Here is an 18,822-nt window from a genome sequence, read left to right on the forward strand (position 1 = left end):
GCCAAGGCCTTCCTCAGCCCATGATGGGTTAAATACCGAGTGGCCATGTAAGCTGCTCATGCCATCAGTGGGAGGTGCGCTGAGTCCACTGGCCTACAGGATTCCTGGCTCAGCACACAGCGCCCTGTGGGGTACAGGGTGTCCCTCAGGACCCTGGCAGCTGAGGGCTGTGGCCTGGATCGCCCACTGCCTGGCATCCCCAAGGAGGACAGGCCTGTGTGGCGTCAGCACAGGAGTCACAGCACCAAGTACGGCATCTCAGAGCTGTGGACTCTGCTGGGAAGATGCGAATGACCGATGTGCGGTGTTCGCCAGTGAGTTTGTGAAAGAGAAGCTCGCCTGAGCCAGCAATGAACAGCACAGATCGTGTGTGACCTGAGCTGCCAGTGGTCCTGCGGTCAAATCTTTGCACTTGAACTGGAGCCTTTCAGAGCCATTGGCAGATATAATGGCATTTAAACCAGGGGACTGCATCATTTAGGGTAGGCTGATGGGGGGCTATATTTTTGCTTAGGCTGTGTGTGTCCACTGGAAAGAGATCCAATCACGAATTTCTGTTAGGTTTCTGCTGAAGATAAAGAGCATTTGTTAGTCACTTTTACAAAATCCGTGCCGTGATGACCCAGAAAGGTTGTGTATTCCATGGGGAAGAACGGGTTGCCATCCTCTGCAGTTTTGTAGAAGGGTGCCCACACCCTGCATACTGGGTTGTGATATTAGCAATGGGACATTCTACATCTAGAAGGGATATAGACTTTGTCAGGAAGAGCAGGGTAAGATTCAGTACAGGATGTGGATTTGAAGCTCCACTTAGACCTCCTGCTGCTGCCAGGCTGGGGTCCTTAGACCCCTTAGGTCTGTGCTGAGGGTGGGAGATGAGACATGCAGCAGCTGGACCCTCTTGGTGAGGCCGTCGTGGCACAACCAAAGCAGCTCCTGCTGCCTGGCTGCTCCTTGGGCCTCCAGTTAGAACCAGTGAAGACAAAAGACCGCTCCTGAGCCATGACCTCAGAGATGTGACAGCAAATGTGAAGTTCTTGGGGCCAGCCAAGCCAGAAGTCATGGGGACAGGAGAGCTTGGCATGCTGTTTCCTCCCCAAGTGGCCAGAAGTCCTTGGAGACCACCATCCACCAAGGGCTGATGTGGATTCAGTTGCAGCTGAGTAGGGGAGGGGAGGAAGAAGTCCTAGCCTCTGCATGGCCCAGCCGTTCAGGATGGCCTCCCACCCATGGAACGACTGACTGCTAGGCTGGGCCCAACATTTAGGTGGTGCCTGCTATGTGCAAACACTTCCGTTTGCCCCAGCACCCACGGACACATGCCCATAGCCAGCACTCCTGACGCAGTCATCCCTGCTGGTATGCCTGTCCCCTCCTGAGCTGTGAGTCACCACAGAACCTAGGGTTGTGGCCTGAAAGCCTGCGTTCCCAGATCCTGTCCTGCCAGCCCTTGGCAGCCAAGACCTGGCTGTCACACTCGGTGCCCATCGCCACAACCCTGAAGCCGGCATCATTCCTTCCCCCTGGTTTAACCTGCTCTGCTGAGATTTGAATCAGGGTCTCTGTGACCTGAGAGGTAAGTGGCAGTTTTACCACACATCCAGGGGGAAGCAGATGTGTGTTAGTAACAGCGCTAATGAAAGGCAAGCGGGGAGCAGCAGGCAGTCCCGTCTCATGCCGCCAGCTCTGCCAGCCCGCAGATCGCCTGGGGAGGAAGCCCAGCAGCCAGGTCAGGATGGAAGTGTCCGGGGTGGCTGTCATCCACACGCAGGCTGTCTGCCCGCAGCCCTGTTTCCAGGTCTCAGCCAAGACAAACTGAGCACTGCATTCCACTGGTCTCAGCCCCTCCTCTGCTCTCCCTCCCTCTCCTTCACGCCTTCTCTCCCCGTCTCCCTCTTTCTCTCTCTCTCTCTTTCTCTCCCCCCCCCGCCCCCCCCCTTCTGACTCCTTCACCTTGTATGTTTGTCAGTCTTGTTCTTCATCTTACTGTTGGGGTCTGGAGGGATTTTGTGTGGTCTCTGTGCTCCGTGTTCTCAGCTGTCTGGTGACAGTGTGAGTGATGCCACGTATGAGGGTAATGCTATCTGCCCTTGTGTCCAGGGGCTCCCTTCAAGAAAGGTGCCCAGTGACTGCTGGCAAAGGGATAACCTTAGGACATGCTGGAGCTGCAGTGCCGGGTTCCTCATCTGCTGCCTTGTCATGCCCAGCATGTAGACCATGTCTGGAAGCATTCTCCTGATTATAACCTGTGTGTTCCCGTAGAGACCCCCGGTCTGCTTGCCATCAACCTAGAAACTCCAGCTTATGGAGCCTTGAAGAGTTCAGAGCCCTGGCCTGGTCAGAGCAACATGACGGGCTCACACTGCCTGCATGCCATGTGTCTGCGGGCGCCCCTTCCTTCAGTGGGATTTGCTGCCCCACACGTGCATGCTAAGCGTGAGCAACACAACAGGGAGGGATGCCCATGAAGCATCAGGCCCATCTCCAGGCTCACAGTCCTCAAAACATCAGAGGTTCCTAATATTGTTTAAAAGAACTGAACTTAAAACAATCCCAGTTCAACCCAGGGTCACTATGCCTTGGGAGGCCTGGGATGTTGGCACCACTCGACTGACCTTGCCCTGTGTGTCTCCTCCAGTGAGCCTGTCCCTGGGCCCTGGCAGGCAGGGCGGCGTGGATGGAGCTGAGGAGACAGTGTCTGTGGGCAGCTGCTTCGCCTCGGAGGACACAACAGAGGACTCGGGGGTGCTGAGCTCCCCCTCCGATGTCATCTCCCTCGACTCACAGCACGACAGCCTCAAGTCCAAAGACAAGTGGGCCACTGACCAGGAAGATAGCAGTGACCAGGACGTGGCAGGAACTCCAGAGCTGGGACCCCCAAGCAGCCCACTGTGGGGCAGGAACAGCCCTGGGGGCATGGACCGCAGGTGAGTTGTGGGAATGAGAGAGGGCTGTCCTGGTGACCCTGTTGGGAGCGGGGGTTCCCAGAAGGCACTTCACTTTTCAGTAACCCCACAGTCCCCAACACTTAGAGAACAGCTTGGTGAGAAGATGGAGGCGTGTATGGCTAGGCTATGCTGGGTCAGCGCAGTCCAGGGGTGACCACAGGAGGCTTTGGGGCCAGCGTCCCTGTCTGGATGCTAAGATGGGCATGGATCCCACGAGAACAGCATGGCTTGCCGCTAGCCCTTGCTGGCCTGACTCTTCGCTTTGCTGTTGCTGCTGTGTCCAGCTCACTGAGGAAGAGAAGCCTCACCTGGTGCACGAGCTTTGCTGCCCTCATCCTGATGATCCTTTTCATGCTGTGTAACACTAACACCTGGGGGACAGTGGGTGGGGGTGATAATGGATTATGTGTAATGCCACAGAGCGTAGCTAGATGGTGGGTGGATGGATGGATGTCACAACTACAGACACACACACAGGATGAGCGGGAGCTGAGCCTGAGTGGCTCATCCCCCGGGGCCTTCCCTGGCTGCCGACTTGAGCACATCAGCTTGTCACACAGCGCTGTCAGCAGGTGGGATGTTAAACTGCCATGGTACATATTGCTGAAACCTCAGCAGTATCGGGGCAGCCCTGCGTGCTGTGCGAGTCCAAGGAGGCCCCACTCAGGCTGCTTCCCTTGTCTTGTTCTTTGCAAATAAAACCCAAAACCTCCCAAAGACCCCACCTCTCACAGTGCTGTTCAGCTGTGGCTGCTCCCATGTCGTGGAGAACGCTGGGACCAAGCAGGGCCCGCACCTGCCCGTTGGAGCTCCCACAGGCTGGCTTCAGCGCTGTCCTCTGTCCTTCCCACTTACACACCAATGGACCCAGCGTTCCCACCTCCTCCACAGCAGTAGACCCTGTAGGACAGGGTAACTCCATGTCCATTTCGTATGTGCAGCCTGATGGCCAAGTGTGTGTGCTGCACTAGCTTTTTAGTCCCTTAGTCTCGCGACTTGACAGGCTGTTTGAGGGAAGCGTGTCTGAGTGTGGCTGAGGGAAACAAGCACCTGTGTGCGTTTGCTTGCTGCGCTGGGGACTCCAGGATGCAGTGTTGCTCTCCCAGCCCGGGCATAGTGTGCATGCGTCCTGCGCTGTACAAGGTGGGAGGAGCGGTCATCACTTTGCAAGAGAGTAAATTGGAATGAGAGAGACTGACCAATTCACTGCCATGGGCTTTGCCTGTTACCACGCGAGTCAGTCATGCAGCAGCCCCCAGGCTACTGCCTCCTCCCATGGCCTCTCAGATGATGCCAGCCAGAGACCTGGGCTGCGGAACAGACCTCCCCATGCCCAGTGCATGCAGCTGACAGCTTCTCATCCGTGCACTGTCTTCCGGCGTGCAGGGCAGCCAAAGCCAGACCAGGTGAAGGTGCCAGGGTGCAGGGCCAGACTGAGGAAGAGAAGGCATGTGGCTGCCCAGCCAGGGATGCAGTGACAGCACCTGGCCAGCCTAGATGGCTTAAAGGGGAAGGAGTGAAGTGGGAGAGAAAGCATGGGTGCAAGAGAGCCAGTCCAAGCACCATGTCATCAGGCCTTAGCAGGGCTGTGTGGGGGACCTGTCCCATGCTTCCTACAAGGCAGCTATGCCCCAGCCAGGGCAAGAGGAAGATGCCTGGGGCCAAGGTGGCTCCGTCCTGACTGCAGCCTGCTATGGGACCAAGCCTTGCCAGGCTGACCCCGCAGGCTGGGCTTGCCAGGCCCCCAGCAACACCAGGAAGTCCGGCGTCCTGTGTGTCGTGCAAGAGGATGTGAGTCATGTGTCATGGTGATTTGCTTTGCTCACTCGCAGACCCAGCAGCTCTGTCCAGCTGCTGTGTGCCATGGCAAGTGCAGTTCAAGAGAGAGTTCCAATGCTCACCTTAAGCCCCTCCTCTTGAGTCCCTCTGGATTCCTGCCTTGACCTTGGCCATGGGCCCCCCCTTGCCCAGTGACAGCTGCACATCTGGATTCCTCCCATGTGGCATCCCCACGGCCCTGCCCTATATTCCACATGGTACAGCCAGACTGTGAAAGGCCTCCCCCTGAATGCCACAAGCTTGGCCATTCGTGGGCCTTAGCATCTGCAGCACCACTTCCTCACAGCAAACCCCAGGAAGACAGCACAGCTCGGCTGCTCTGAGTCTCGGTGAGCATTGCCACACTGCTTTCCAGGGAACCCCAGCAGCTGCCAGGTGGGTGTCTCAGAGTCCCTCTGGCTCCTCATGTTGTGGTGATGTTTTTGGCTAGTTTTCACACAGATGACATCGCTGGTATCGTTCTCTTCAGTTCTCATTTTATGAATCCCTTCCCCACGCTGTGAGACAGATGCATTCATGCCTGCTTCGACAAATGGCCCTTTCTGGGGTCGGAGTGCATGGATCAGTTGGCCTGGCAGTGCTCTGCCCCCCAGACTGGGCACAAGCCTCCGAGAAAAGCCCCTTTACAGTCCAGTGCTACTACACAACACTTCCCAGCTTCTTGACGTAGCATTTCATCCCGTGGTAGAATGCAAACACCTGACTGTGGATTTCTCGCAGCCCTCCTGTGCAAGAAGGAACACAACTTGAGCAGAGTGCATTTGGTAATTAGAGGCCCGGCAGGAGTGGCCGCGTGCACCTCTGTGGTCCCTGCTCATTGATCTGCATGCACACAGCTCCAGCCAGCCCCTTTGTCTGTCCTGTCACAGGACATTAGCCAAGGCTGCCCTGGAAGCCACTTCCTGGCTCTCGGCAGGACCTCATTAATTGGAATGAGGACTTTGCTGTGCAAGGGTGGGCTGTGTGGGCTGTGTTCCGGGCATCACTGTCTGGGTGTGATTAGAGGTGATAGAAATGGGTCCTTGGTGTTAACAGTTGGCAGGAGAGAGAGTTGGCGGGTGTTAACAGCCTGCACAGCAGACACACAGCCGTGGACGTGGCTCTGTGGCTGCCGCACCATGGGAGAGCGCGCTCAGCAGCCCCTGCGAGAACAGCTCTCAGATTGTTCTGGCAGCGGTGATCTCCTGGATGCTATTGTTGCCATGACGCAAGTCAGGCCAGATCTGGGCCCTGGGCAGGCTGCCTGGCTTCTTTCTCCTGGATGCCAGGCGCTGTGGGGAGCTGCACACTTCTGCTTGGCCACCAGCTTGGGGCTGCAAGTGCCTCCCCAGCTGCTGGTGCAGCTCATCTGGGTGACCACGCAGGTGTGTTGGTGGCTCTGCGAGGTTTCCAACTGGGGCCTGGCACAGCAGGGCACACAGCAGTGGGCAGGGTATGCCAAGCATCACATACGTATTTACGTCTAATACATGTACAGACAGACCACATCGAGCACACGTGTGCACAGGCACTGTAAATCATACATACCTACATCCAGCACATGTCTACACCCACACACCATGGCATGCACACAACACACACATACACCTCATCTACCACTCTCCAGGCACCACAGACTAAGCCTTGTACATCATATCCTACTTGCACACACCACACTACTCACAGGACCACATCCAATACATGTGCACACACACCCATGATGTGTACATCAGATCCTACTTGCGCATGCATGCATGTGCACAATGCACACAGATACACGCATGCACAGCTCAGCTGCGGTGGTTCTGAGGGTGGCAAGAGTGCAGTAAGAATGGTAAGAAGCAATGCCTTTCTCCTGTCTCCCCTAGAACTGGAAGAGCGGACACAGCCACAGGCAACGGCAACTTCTTCCTTACCACACAGTTCCAGAGAACGCTGCCAGAGTTCAAGGGAGACCTGGAAGGTTAGCGTTGCCATCCTCATGGGCACAGGAGTGCAGCGTCCCTTCTGAGCCCAGGGTTGGGGGTGGAGGGTCTTCAGGGGACAACATGGGAGCTAGGAACAAGGGTGGAACTCTCAAGACAGGGTTCCCAGTTGGTGACTCTGAGCGGCCTCAGCGACCCCCCAGAGCCACATGCTCTGCATGTCATGTGTTTGCACAGAAAGGTCCACAACCCGAATGAAGAGGGACATGCGGAGTGGCACAGAGTGAACTGCATGTCTTTTTTCAAGATTTAGCTTTACGTACTTGAGTGGCAGAGTTACAGAGTCCCAGGGCTCTTTCAGCCGCTGGTTCAATCCCCAACCTCCCGGGCTGGACCAGGCTAAAGCCAGAGGCTACTCACAGAGCTCCCATGTGATCTCCATGTGGGTGCCAGGGCCCAAGGACTTGGGCACATGAGCAGAGAGGGAGATGGATTGGATGTGGAGCAGCTAGGAGCCACCTGGCCTTTTGACCATGGCAGGGCCCAGGCTGCTCTTTGAGTTGGTCCTGACACAGCCTAGGAGGGCAAGGCCTCAGCCCCGCTCAGAGCACCTGTTGCAGGAGCCCTGCCTGTGTGTCTCAGAGATACATAGGCAAAAGGAAAACTGCATACAAAGCCCTGCTTAGCACCGTGACTATCAGGGTGGCAAGGCCCAGCTGTGCCATGTCCAGCAGCCCCTCCCCACTGGCCACTGCATCCCTTGGAGCTGTGCAAGGTCAGGGCCCACCTGAGGAGGTCCCCTGGCTCACTCAGAAGTGAGCACAGAGTAGGCTGCCTTGTAGGCCCAGTTCGGATTCCACTCTCTTCCTGTATGCAGACGACGTAGCAATCCATGGCCTGTGTCACGGGTACTGGCCCAGTGTGTCAGTCCATTGGCCTGCAGCATCTGTCTGCGAGTAGGGCCTGTGCTGCTTTGTGAAAGTTGTGGTTCTGGCTGCAGGTCATATAGGTCTCACAAGGCTGTGTGTTACTTAGCATGTGCGAGTGCTTTAGAAGTAGCCCCGGGGGACCTGGCATGGGGTCTAGTGGCTAAAGTCCTCTCCTTAATGTGTCAGGATCCCATATGGGTGCTGGTTCATGTCCTGGCTGCTCCACTTCCCTGCTAGCTCCCTATTTGTGGCCTGGGGGAGCAGTCGAGGATGGCCCAAGGCCTTGGGACCCTGCACCCACATGGGAGACCCGAAATAAGCTCCTGGTTCTGGACAGCTCAGCTCTGACCATTGCAGCCACTTGGGAAGTGAACCCCACGTGGAAAATCTGTCTCTCCTTCTCTCTGTAAATCTGACTTTCCAAGAAAAAACAAATAAATCTTAAACAACAAAAAAAGGGAGGCCCTGGAGCCAGGGTCCCAGCTCCATCCCTGCAGTGACCAGAGTGGGTGCTAATTGGCCAGGTACTGACTGTTTTCTCCTCCTTTCTGGCAGAGATGGAGGAGAGCTACGGGACAGACAGCAGCTCGCTGACCAGCTCCAGCAACAGTGTGTCCCCTCACTATGTGCGGGAGATGCTGGTCTCCAATGGTGATGTGGACACAATCCCTGTGACCTTCATAGGGGAGGTGCCAGACGATCCTGTGGACCTGGGCGTGTTGTGCAACACAAACAACAATGCCGGCTCCTTTGGTTCGGAAGATGCCACGGGCAGGGGAGTGCGGCTGTCCCCTTTCCAGGCTGGGCACAGCCAACCCCGCCCCAGAGCAGGTGAAGAAGAACCTGGCCCACAGGCTCCTTCCCACAGTGCACGAAAGGATGTCCCATTGGCCTCACGGGATGCTTGTGGAGACTGGCGCCGGGCTGATGTCGGGCTCGCACCAGCAGCTCTTGCATCCAGGCTCTGTACAGACGCCCCCAGCATGAAGGAAAAAAGAGTGGTGCATGGTGCTGCCCAAGGCAACAAGGCACATGCTGCTGAAAGCACAGGTACAGAGCCGCTGGGCAGGATGGACAGTGGGGCTGGCAGTGCTGTCTCAGCCACACTGGCCTGGCACCAGCGAGGCCGCACCCTGGGAGGAAGCTCTGGCCCTCGGTCTGGCCTCACCACCTACAAGATTGTGCCCTCCAAGTCAGAGACAAGGCAGTATGACAGAGCCGGCTCCTTGTCCACGGGCGCCATCTTGATCAATGAGCTCGGGGACCTGGTGAATCCCCACACCAACATGAGCAGGACCTTCCCATCAGTCCCCACCACCCTGGACACAGATCCCCAGCCCATGGAGAGAATCAGGGAATTCTGGAGAACCAGCTCTGCTGAGAAGCCCTTGGACCCAGCCACGAGACCACTGACAACCCTTGCTTCTGCCTGGCCAGCTCAACAGCAACCAGACCATCAGCCGAGAGCAATGCCCATGCCCACAGCAGTGCCAGCACCACGGCCACACTCTACCACCCAGGAAGCAGGGGTGACCCTGGAGGAAGGGCAGGGCCGGCTGCTGTCCACTGTCACTTGTCACACAAAGGAGCCAGCCGCTGGTGGTACGGAGGTCACTTTCCTCCGGCCCCAGAGGAGAACATCCAGCCAGTATGTGGCCAATGCCATTACCAGACGAATAGGGCCTCCCAAGGCCCCCATCCCTTCTGGGAAGCTGCACAGCCTTTCCCAGAAGGGCCGAGAAGGCCAAGTACCGAAGCCGGCCACCCCGCCACTCCCCACTCCCAGCTCATCTGCAGGGACCTGGGAATGTGAAGGTGGCAGCATGCAGGGATCGGCCGTGGGAACCCCTCCCCATAGGGATACCTGCAGCCCACAGAGGAAGCTGTCTCCCTGCAATGGCCCCTCCAGGGTCCCTCCAAGCAGAGGATCTCAGGGGGTCCATGCTTTTGTGGAGCAGAACTCCACCAGGAGGCCCAGTACAGGCAGCTGGAAGCCCAGCGCAGCGACTGTCCCCACATGCCCTCTGCCCTCACCTCTGACAGCTGCCCAGACCTCCTCTGGCTCCCGCTCGGTGCTGCTGAACGGCTCTGCCTGTGCCCTAGGCAGCACCCCAGAAAGGGAGGGAGCACCGGGTCCCTTACCCTCAGGGGCGAGCGAGACAGATGGGGTCACACCCCTCAGCATCTTTGGGCCGAAGAAGAAGTTCCGACCTGTGGTGCAGCGGCCAGCCCCCGAGGACACGTCCCTGCACAGCGCGCTGATGGAGGCCATCCACTCTGCAGGGGGTACACAGAAGCTGCGCAAGGTGAGCCAGCCCATGGGGGGGACTTGGACAGGTGGACGGGGTGGGGTGGAGCAGGGAAGCAGAGCACACGGGATGTTTTGCCTGCAATCCAGGCAGCTCCTCTGTCCAGAACAACCGAGCAGGAATGCCAAAGAGACTGGAGTCAGGGTGTTTTCATCATGTCCACAGCCCTCAAGCCCCAAGGGGCCACTGTGCAGGCCGGGAGAGGGCCGGGCATCCCTGGGTTCCTGGGCCCAAGTGTGTCTACCCACAGTTGGTTATCAGCAGGCCTGTCAAGACCCTGGCCCCCTCCCTGTCCCTGGGTGCTTGCCGTGCAGCCCAGGCATGTCAGCATTAAGGCCCAAAGCCAAACTCCCTCAGCAGCAACCATTTCCTCTGTCTAGCAAGTGAGGAGCCAACATAAGGCCAAGGACACAGTGCAAGATTCCCAAGGAGGTCTGGCATGCACAGCTCCGCTGCAGGGGGCTGGGGCTAGTGACAGGAGGGACAGAGAGGCTGTCGTAGGTACGACCCTAAGTGCATAGCCTTAGAGTCCAGCACAGTGGCCCCTTCATTTACATCACAGCCTTGTCCTGGGAGCCTCATCACGTGGGAAACGTCTATCAGATGCATGCCGAGTGTTCCAGCTTGCATGTGCTCCAGGTCCTGGCAGCAGCCCATGGGGAGCTACCTTCTACAGGTGTTCTAGAGCCCTTGAGCCGTGCTGACCCCTGAGCTAGTGGTCCAGGGCCATGCCTGTGCTCATGTAGACAGCAGGGTTCCACTGCCCTCCCAGCCCTCACACCCTCACCAAGGACTGTGCTGACATTGAATGTTCTAGACTGCAGAGCTTGGCTTGGAGCGAGGCCCCAAGAAGCCATCCTACACAGAGGCGGAGAGCGAGCGGTCAGCGCTGCTGGCAGCCATCCGTGGGCACAGTGGTACCCACAGCCTGAGGAAGGTGAGGAGGGGCCTCGTCGTCACAAGGGTCTGGGCCCGTGCTCAATTACGTGTCCTGCCCACAGGAGCTCTGGCATTGGGGATGGCACCATTCCAGGAGGCTGGAGCACCTCCCACACGGGGTTGGCCCCAGAACACTCAGCGCAGCATGGAGACAGCTCCGTGCTGTTCCCAGGAGCAGCACTTTCCCAGTTTCTGGGCTCATGTGGGGGTCCCAGCCCCAGCAGACCTGATCAGGGGAGGACAGTGTGTCATGCTGCAGGTACCAGGTCCAGATGCTGATGGTCTCAGGGTCAGCGTCACTGGGGCAGACCCTGCTTCTACACCAGGACAAGGCTTGACGTCAGGGTCCCCAGGTGGGACACAGCTGCCAGATCCTGGTCCCTTCAGCCGTGGCTCGGTTGCTGGCAGGACTGAGGGCAGGTGACCCAGCCACCAGGGAAACAAACCATCCTGGGTTGGGCTTGCTGCAAACGAACTGTCCTGGTACCGAGACAGGGCTGGCTGCATGCTGCCCACGCTGTGGGAACCCTGGACCCGGCTGCTGTGACAGAGGGCTCCTCTCTCCACTGGAGGCTGTTCGGACAAGCACAGTCTGGGGAGGGGCACTCTGGGTCAGACACAAGCCCCAGTTTGCACTGTGAGGCTGTCACTCCCAAGACCTCAGGATTTCAGTCATGTGACCTCGACCCACCAGGTGTCATCCTCGGCCGCTGAGGAGCTCCAGGGCTTCCGGGATGCAGCACGCTCCACACCAGGCCCAGAAGCTCCTCCACCCCCGCCAGTCCTGCTCGCCCCTGCCCCGCCGGGGTCAGGAGCACCCTCCAGACCCCACACAGGCACCTCCGACAGCCCAGTGGATGCCAGGCAGGCCCTGATGGCTGCCATTCGTTCTGGCACCGGAGCTGCTAGGTTGAAGAAGGTGAGTGTGTGGGGGTGAGACGAGTGGAGTCATTAGTGGGGTGGCAGAGCACTGTAGTCCTCATCCCTCACACTTACAGGTGGTAGGGGGTAAATTTAGGCTGCCATTCAAAAAGGGGAAGCCACTTCTTGCACACCAGGTCCACTCTGCTCAGAGCTGGGGCCCAAATTCTACTCCACATCAAGGCATTCCCACCCTAACCTGTGGTTGGCCCACGCAGGCTGGGGAGAATCCTGCATGAGTCCCTTAGCCCTCAGGACACCACTACCTCCCTCCACCTCTCCCACCTGCTGCCTCTCTTCCTCCCACCTAACTCTTGTCTTCATGTGCATTTGTCTATGGTGCTGTCTACCCATCCACCTACCCACCCATTCATCCATTATCCATTCATCATCCATCCATATCATTATCCATCTATTCATTGCATCCATCCATCCATTCATCCACCCACCCATCCATCCATCCGTCCACCCACCCACCTATCCATCCATCCACCCACCCGTCCGTCCACCCACCCATCCATCCATCCACCCACCCATCCATCTGCCCACCCACTCACTCATCCATCCACTCACACTATATGAGTCCCTTAGAGCCTGCGCTTTCCTATGCTCCCAGTTTCTCTGTGAGTACTGCTGCTGATCCACACATCCATCACCACTGCTCAGAGACAATGGAATTATTGACTCATGCAGCAGCATTTCTGAGTCTCAGTAACACATGGACCCAGTGGCTTTTGAGATCTGCTTCGAGTCTATAGGGACCCTGGCCATAGAATGACCCCATCATTGCCTGTTGCTGGTGGGTTTGGGAAATGATGTGGGTGAAAGAAACCGAGCAAGGTTTTCTTTTCTGAGAGCCAAAGCTTTTGTGTTGAGGTGCACATCAGGGAGTGTCCTCAGGATGTATATATGGTGAATGAAGCTCAAAGATGCAATCACTCAGCCTTAGTGCACAGGAATTGGCTCGCACAGGAATCAGTTTGCACCCAGGAAGACTCTGCCACATCACCAAGTCCTGTGAGGAGGACTAGACTGTGCAGTGAGCACTCCCTGTGAGGACTCATTGCGTGCAGGGAGCACAGCCACATCACAGCAGCAAGATGGGGTACCTGTATTTTACCCTGAGCACATACAAAATATTTTGCATATTCCTGTCTCCTGGCAGGTGCCCCTGCTGGTGTGAGTTGCTGAGAGTCCGGAGCGTTGCAGAAGCCCATCGGCCAGACACATCATCACTCGCAGGTTCCGCGGGGTGATGAGCACCCTGATACAGTGTCGCTTCCTTGTCTTCGGGCCAAAGCACAGACAGCTGACTCTCAGTCTGATGCTGCACTATGATTCCACAGAGGGGAGGGGCTGCTGTGCAGCCTGTGTGCCAAGGAAGTGTGCCTTGCCTCTGAATATTCACGTTGCCAAGTATGGTCCTTGTCCCAGGCTGCTGGGCATGTGCTGCAGGAGCCAGCTCTTGTGCCCAGCTACGTCAAAGGACAGAGTGAGACGCTGCAGGCCTTAGGCTCACAGTGCCACCCATGCTCCCTCCACCTAGCCACAGACCTGTCTTCCACCTCCATGCCCTCCGTGCGGCTGTCAACGAGTGCAGCCTGCTCCTGCGGCACGAGATTTGGGAAGCTCTTTCCATGGCCACCACCCTGGGGAAGAACTGCCAGCTCTCAGTCCTCAGATACCAGGGTGTGATGCCTGGTGAAGGGCCATAACTTGATGACCCGGACTTACAGTCAAGCAGCCACGTGGCAGGCATCCCCACTTTCCGTTGGTGGCCACTCCCATGGTGGCAGGCTGTGAGGTGTGGCGCTCCCCTCAGTGGAGCCATGCACGGAGCCTCTAAACCCTGCTGAGCCACAGGGTGCTGCTGCCTGCTGGCCATGGCTGGAGCAGGCCTGAGTCCATGTTAGCACCTTTTCCACAGTTGGGTGCCACCCTAGAGATCCGTTCATGGCACCCACTGCCCGGCTACCCAGGGTTCTGGGGATGTTTAGCTTCTACAGCCATGTTGTCTGCATCACTCAGGGTCTGATAGATGGGAGAGATGCACACAGATCATGGAGCACACCTGCAATAGCAGAACTCAGCATTCTGCAAACACATGGGTGAGATGGGGCTTTCACTGCCACCTGGGTACAGGCATAACGTCTGGACTGCCTCTGGAGCCCAAAGCCGCCAGCCAATACTCTGAGTCACAGCTGTCCAGGGTTTGCCCCTCGTGCCACAAATAAACATGAATCAGATCGGAGCTCTGTGTCACTCCTGCCTCTGCTTGGGGCCTCCTCCCGCACAGGCAAGAGGGATTCACTTACTGAATCAGTACACACCCATGGCTGTCAGCTCTCCATCACTGGCGACACAGGCAACAGAGGCAGCACCCCAAGGCTCCGTGTGTAGAAACCCACTTCCCCTTGTCAGGCAGGAGAAAGTGTGGTGTCTGGAGCAAAGGCCCTTGGGTGTCTCCTGATGGGTGCAGCTTCTTCCAATCACCCAGCAACAGAAGCTTGTTGCCAGCTCATGCCTCAGCCCAGCACCTGGCCCTGGAGCACCCACGTGAGGTCCACATCCCAACGGGTGAACCAGCACTCTGCACCCCAAATCCTGCAGCCATGTTGGCAGGCTGCCACTGAGCTGTGAAGCCCAGCATGCCCCCCACTGCAGACAGAGTAAACTGTCTCTGCCTGCACTTCCCAAACCTCCTGGGCTCTTCCAGGCTCTGCTGTAGAACACCTCCTCAACCTCCATGTCCACGCCCCCTGTCCTATGGGGCATGGCTCTTGCTGTTGCCGTGGTCACTTCCACTGGTGTCCAGTAGCATCTGTGTTGGGGAACACTATCAGCCACATCTTACCCCAGTTGGAAGCTCCAGGCCTGGGGATGCTGCCCAATACTATGGATGTGCTGTCACATGGACAGGAGTTGGCCTGGTGTGACTGACAGCCAACTCTAAGAACAGGAAACAGACAGGACCAGGAGGCAGGCACTGCTGGGCGTTGCTGAGGGGGGGGGAGATTTGTGGCACCATGCCCGGGGAGGGAGGGAAGCACAGAAGATGGCTCGGGCTGTGGGAGCCCAAGTAGCAGGATTCAGGAGACAGCCCTCAGGGTTCCAGCAGGAGGAGGGATGCTGGGGGAGCTGTGAGGGCCCCAAGTCAAACGTCCCCCACGTAGTACTGTCCCAGACACTGCCATACTGGCTGGGCCATCACTCACTGCTACTAGGCAAGGGCAGTTGGGGAGGGGGAGAGGAAGGAGGAGAGACCCAGCACGCGCCCTGGGCCCTGGGTACAGCTCAGTCTTATGACCAAAGTCCATCATGAACTCAGCTCTGCCAGCCAGCCTCTGATCATCTACACGAGGACCTGCTGTGCCAGGGGCTCGATGCAGATGCCCAGGGCTTCCCTGCGAGGCTGCACAGAGTTCCTGGACAGACTCCAGATGGCACCGGGTGCTGAGCAGGAGGAAGACAGCACTGCTGGCAGGATGCCCAACCAGGGTGCCAAGCCCAGGCCTGGGGGGAGGAGCAGGAGGCAGTCAAGGAAGGGCCTCAGAGTGAGGGGTGGACAAGTGGCCATGGGCAGCGCTGTTGCTGGCCCCCTGAATGCACCCCGTCCCTACTAGGGGCCTCTGGGGATACACAGCACACAGGTCAGCCACCATGAAGGCTCTGGCCTGGGAATCAGATGGAAGCGGCCGCCCCAGAGTGTGCGTGCCACAGCGCATGAAGCTGCTGGCAGAGCTCTGGCCCTGCGCTAGGCATTGACATCACTCTCCACAATTGGCCGCCTGGGCTGGGGGAGGCTGTGGACGTGGGGGTCAGGCAAACCCTGAGCAGCATGACCGCTCTGGAAGCATGGTTTCTCAGCAAGTTGGGGGAGGGGGCCTCCTCCCAGCAGTCCACAGCACACCCTGGGCTTGCAAGGGCACAGGGGCAGCTGGCAGGCTCTGCTGGCTCAGGTTCTGCTCTCTTTCCTGTATGCCCAGAGCCAGCAGAGTGCCTGACCTCATCAAGCCGAGCAGCTCAGGGCTTCCTGGGAGTGGTCAGCCCACATCCCTCCCAGAGGACAGGATGCTGCAGCCGAGGCCCAAACCTGGCATCCGACACCTGCCCTGCCTCAGTGGAGACCCAGAGACCTCTATAATCACACAGCTAAGTTCAGCCTCTCATTGACATAACCTCCAAATCTAACACTACAGCCACCTTGCCTGGGAGACAGCAGTGTTCGCATCTTTGTTGCAGCGGGAGTGAAGCATCAGCCAGCTTCCTGTCAGCCACAGCCAGCACCAGAAAGGCTCCCCGAGGCATCTGGGCTCTGGGTGGGACATGGTCCTGAGCATCCACTGTGGGGACAGTCTTTGCCGCTGGAATTGCAGGCAGAAGCAGAGATCACAAAGGGTTGGGGACACAGCTGCAATCCCTGGCCTGGGACCTCCCAGGACTACTTGGGCCCCCAGTGAGGACTGCAGGCTGTGTAGTGACAGGGAGAAGCAAGGAAGATGGCAGTCCCCTGGCAAGCAGTCACCTTGCTGACATATTGCAGGTGCACATGGTAAACCCTAGACTCCGGCTGGGGAGGCAGTGCCTCACAGGCTCCCAAGGGGGCATTCTGGCCATGGAAATGTAACTGTGCCACCTGAAGCAACAGTGGTGGCCCTGGGGGCCCTCTCTGGTTCAACTCCATGGAATAAGGACTAGGGAAGGGCTCATGAGACAGACTGCCCAGTGCTGACTGGCTCAGCCTTGTTCCAGGTGCAGGATGACCCTCAGGCCAAGCACCATGCTCCTCCCTGGAACACCACGTATGCATGCAACCCTGAAGGCCTTTGTGGGCCAGTCCCAGGCCATGTTCCTGAGAACAGTGCTGAGTGGGTTTGGGGCCTCCTAGTGGGGAGCTGAAGGGAGGAGACAGGTGCAGGAGGATGTTGGGGTGAGAGTGCACAGCGCAGTGCAGCAGGGAGAGCCGAGCTCAGAATCGCCTAGGGAGGAGACGCTGACTCATCCCTGCAGACAGCCCAGCAAGGTGCATGTGTGTAGCCAGGAGCCTTCAGCATCCTAAGCCCCCAACCGGACCCCAGCTGAGACCGGGTCACCAATGAAAGGAAGGAGTACCAAGGTGACTCAGACACTTGGCCCTGCCTGGGAGTGGCTGGAGAGCCCAAGACCAGGGAGCTTGGAAAGCAGTAGAGGAAATGGTTGCTGGCTCCCAAGCTAGAGAGGCCAGGACAGGGATGGGCAGTTAGGGGTGCAGGGCCTTCTGGCTCCCGAGGTAGAATCCTGGAAAGCTTTTGAAACTGAGAACAGACAAACCCACCGGGATGTCCCACTCAATGAGGAATTGAACCCAGCACCGGTGAGATGAGGAAAATACAAACAACCTGCCCAGGCCCCCCCCCCATCCTCAGGGAAGTATGCACAACCAGCCCATTGCAGATGGCACTGTGTCCTTGAGCAGTTTGCTCCTGTGGCCTGGAAAGAGCTTTCTGCACAGCCCACTCTTCCAGAACCTTCACGGGGCAGGGGGGCGGGAAGGGGGATGCTGGGCCACCTTCCTGCCCCCTCACCCCTCGGGCAAGCCACTGCCCCCCAGGTGCTGGTTTGTCTAGCTGTCCCTGTCCCAGCTACCCTGCTGACCATGCCCACACATGTCCCCACGCTTCTATTTCCTGCCTTCCTCCACTTGGTCATGCTTACACACCAGCTCGGTCCCTCACAGAACAGTACCATGTGCCTCGTGGGTCCGTCCCAGACAGCTGTGCCCCTCATGGATGCCCTGCACACCGGCTGTGGTCCTGATGCACTAGTGATGTCACCTCAGCGCACCTGTGCACGGGCCTGAACTGACTTCCTTGGCAGGATTCCTGCTGGGTCACTGGGCTTCATGGATGCAGTGGTGCAGCGATGGACGTGGCAGCAGCTTGAGAGGTTGATCTGGAGAAATGGACGCATGAACTCCGGACATCTGGTTCACACATGCGCCTGGAGATTCGTCTGTTGGAGGCTCTCGGGCTTTGGGGACTCGGTCCCAGCGGTGGCTTCTCGCTGCTGATTTCATGCGTGCTCCTCTGGAGCACCTGCTGGCTGTTAGGGCGGAGAGCCGCCTGGCAGGTCTCTCAGCGGAGCAGTTGTCTGCCCTGGCTCTCCACGCTTTGCAGACTGCAGTGGGCTCACCTGTTACGTGCCAGGCCTCCAACACCACGACCAAGGGTACAGTGCAAACACCCTCACCTTTCAGTTTCTGCTCTTCTTTTCCCTCTATGTTTTGTTGTTAGAACCGTCTCTTGAGCTTCCCCCAACTATTAAAAGCAGTTTTCTGGTATGATTGATACCATCTTTTTAAAAATAATTTCACATTTCTTTCATTACATTTTTTTAAATCATGAATGATCATTGAATTTTATTAAACACTTTTCTGACATCTATCAAGATGGCAACAGGATTTTTCATATGGAGACTTTTAATATGCACCATTTTATTAACAGCTTCTCTGGTGACGAATCCCCTTTTCAGTTCTGGAATTAGCAGCATTTGTTCATGGTGCATTCATATTTAAATGAGACACTGGCTCCTATTGACCATGATTTGAACGTTTTTGCGTTGATAACATGTGAGATGGGTCTTTGCTGTTCCCTGTTGTGTATGTCAAGCTTTGGTGCCATTCTCACTGCAGGTCCCTCCTTTGGGCTCTGGAGTGTTTCAGATAGTCCAGAGGTTTAGGGTGTGACCTGCTTGGTCGGGTTCTCCTAGGAAGCCGCATGCCACCGAGTGGCTGGAGACGAAGTGTCCCCACAACTTGGTCGGTTTCTTTTTTGGGCATTGATCCTAATGTGGTCTTCTGGGCTGCCGGGGTTGGTTTTGCTGCACTGTGCTTCTGGAAGCGTTTAGCCATCTTGTTGGAGTTGGTAGGCGTGGCACCCGCTAAGGTTTGGCTTCGTGGGGTTCCCTCCAGGACTGGCTGCTTGCACCCTACACTTGAACTGCCTTTCCTGTCACTCCCTGCCAGTGTCGGCTCGGGGCTGCACAGCATGGCTGC

General features: G+C 57.5%; 1 protein-coding gene across 1 annotated transcript in view; it reads left to right on the top strand.

Annotated features, from left to right (window-relative positions):
* The window catches only part of COBL (cordon-bleu WH2 repeat protein), a 110,887-nt gene extending 97,915 nt beyond the window's left edge, over nt 1-12,972 (top strand). Inside the window, exons 12-19 of the mRNA XM_040964493.1 lie at nt 2,639-2,927; nt 6,635-6,729; nt 8,176-8,373; nt 8,671-9,368; nt 9,672-9,926; nt 10,747-10,866; nt 11,563-11,787; nt 12,955-12,972. Coding sequence (XP_040820427.1) covers nt 2,639-2,927; nt 6,635-6,729; nt 8,176-8,373; nt 8,671-9,368; nt 9,672-9,926; nt 10,747-10,866; nt 11,563-11,787; nt 12,955-12,972 — 1,898 coding nt within the window. The remainder of the gene's footprint in view (nt 1-2,638; nt 2,928-6,634; nt 6,730-8,175; nt 8,374-8,670; nt 9,369-9,671; nt 9,927-10,746; nt 10,867-11,562; nt 11,788-12,954) is intronic.
* The last annotated feature ends 5,850 nt before the right edge of the window (nt 12,973-18,822 follow it).

The sequence above is a fragment of the Ochotona curzoniae genome, unplaced genomic scaffold, assembly GCF_017591425.1.
Source record: "Ochotona curzoniae isolate NIBS_2020 unplaced genomic scaffold, NIBS_Ocur_1.0 scaffold_3835, whole genome shotgun sequence".
Classification (NCBI taxonomy): Eukaryota; Metazoa; Chordata; class Mammalia; order Lagomorpha; family Ochotonidae; genus Ochotona; species Ochotona curzoniae.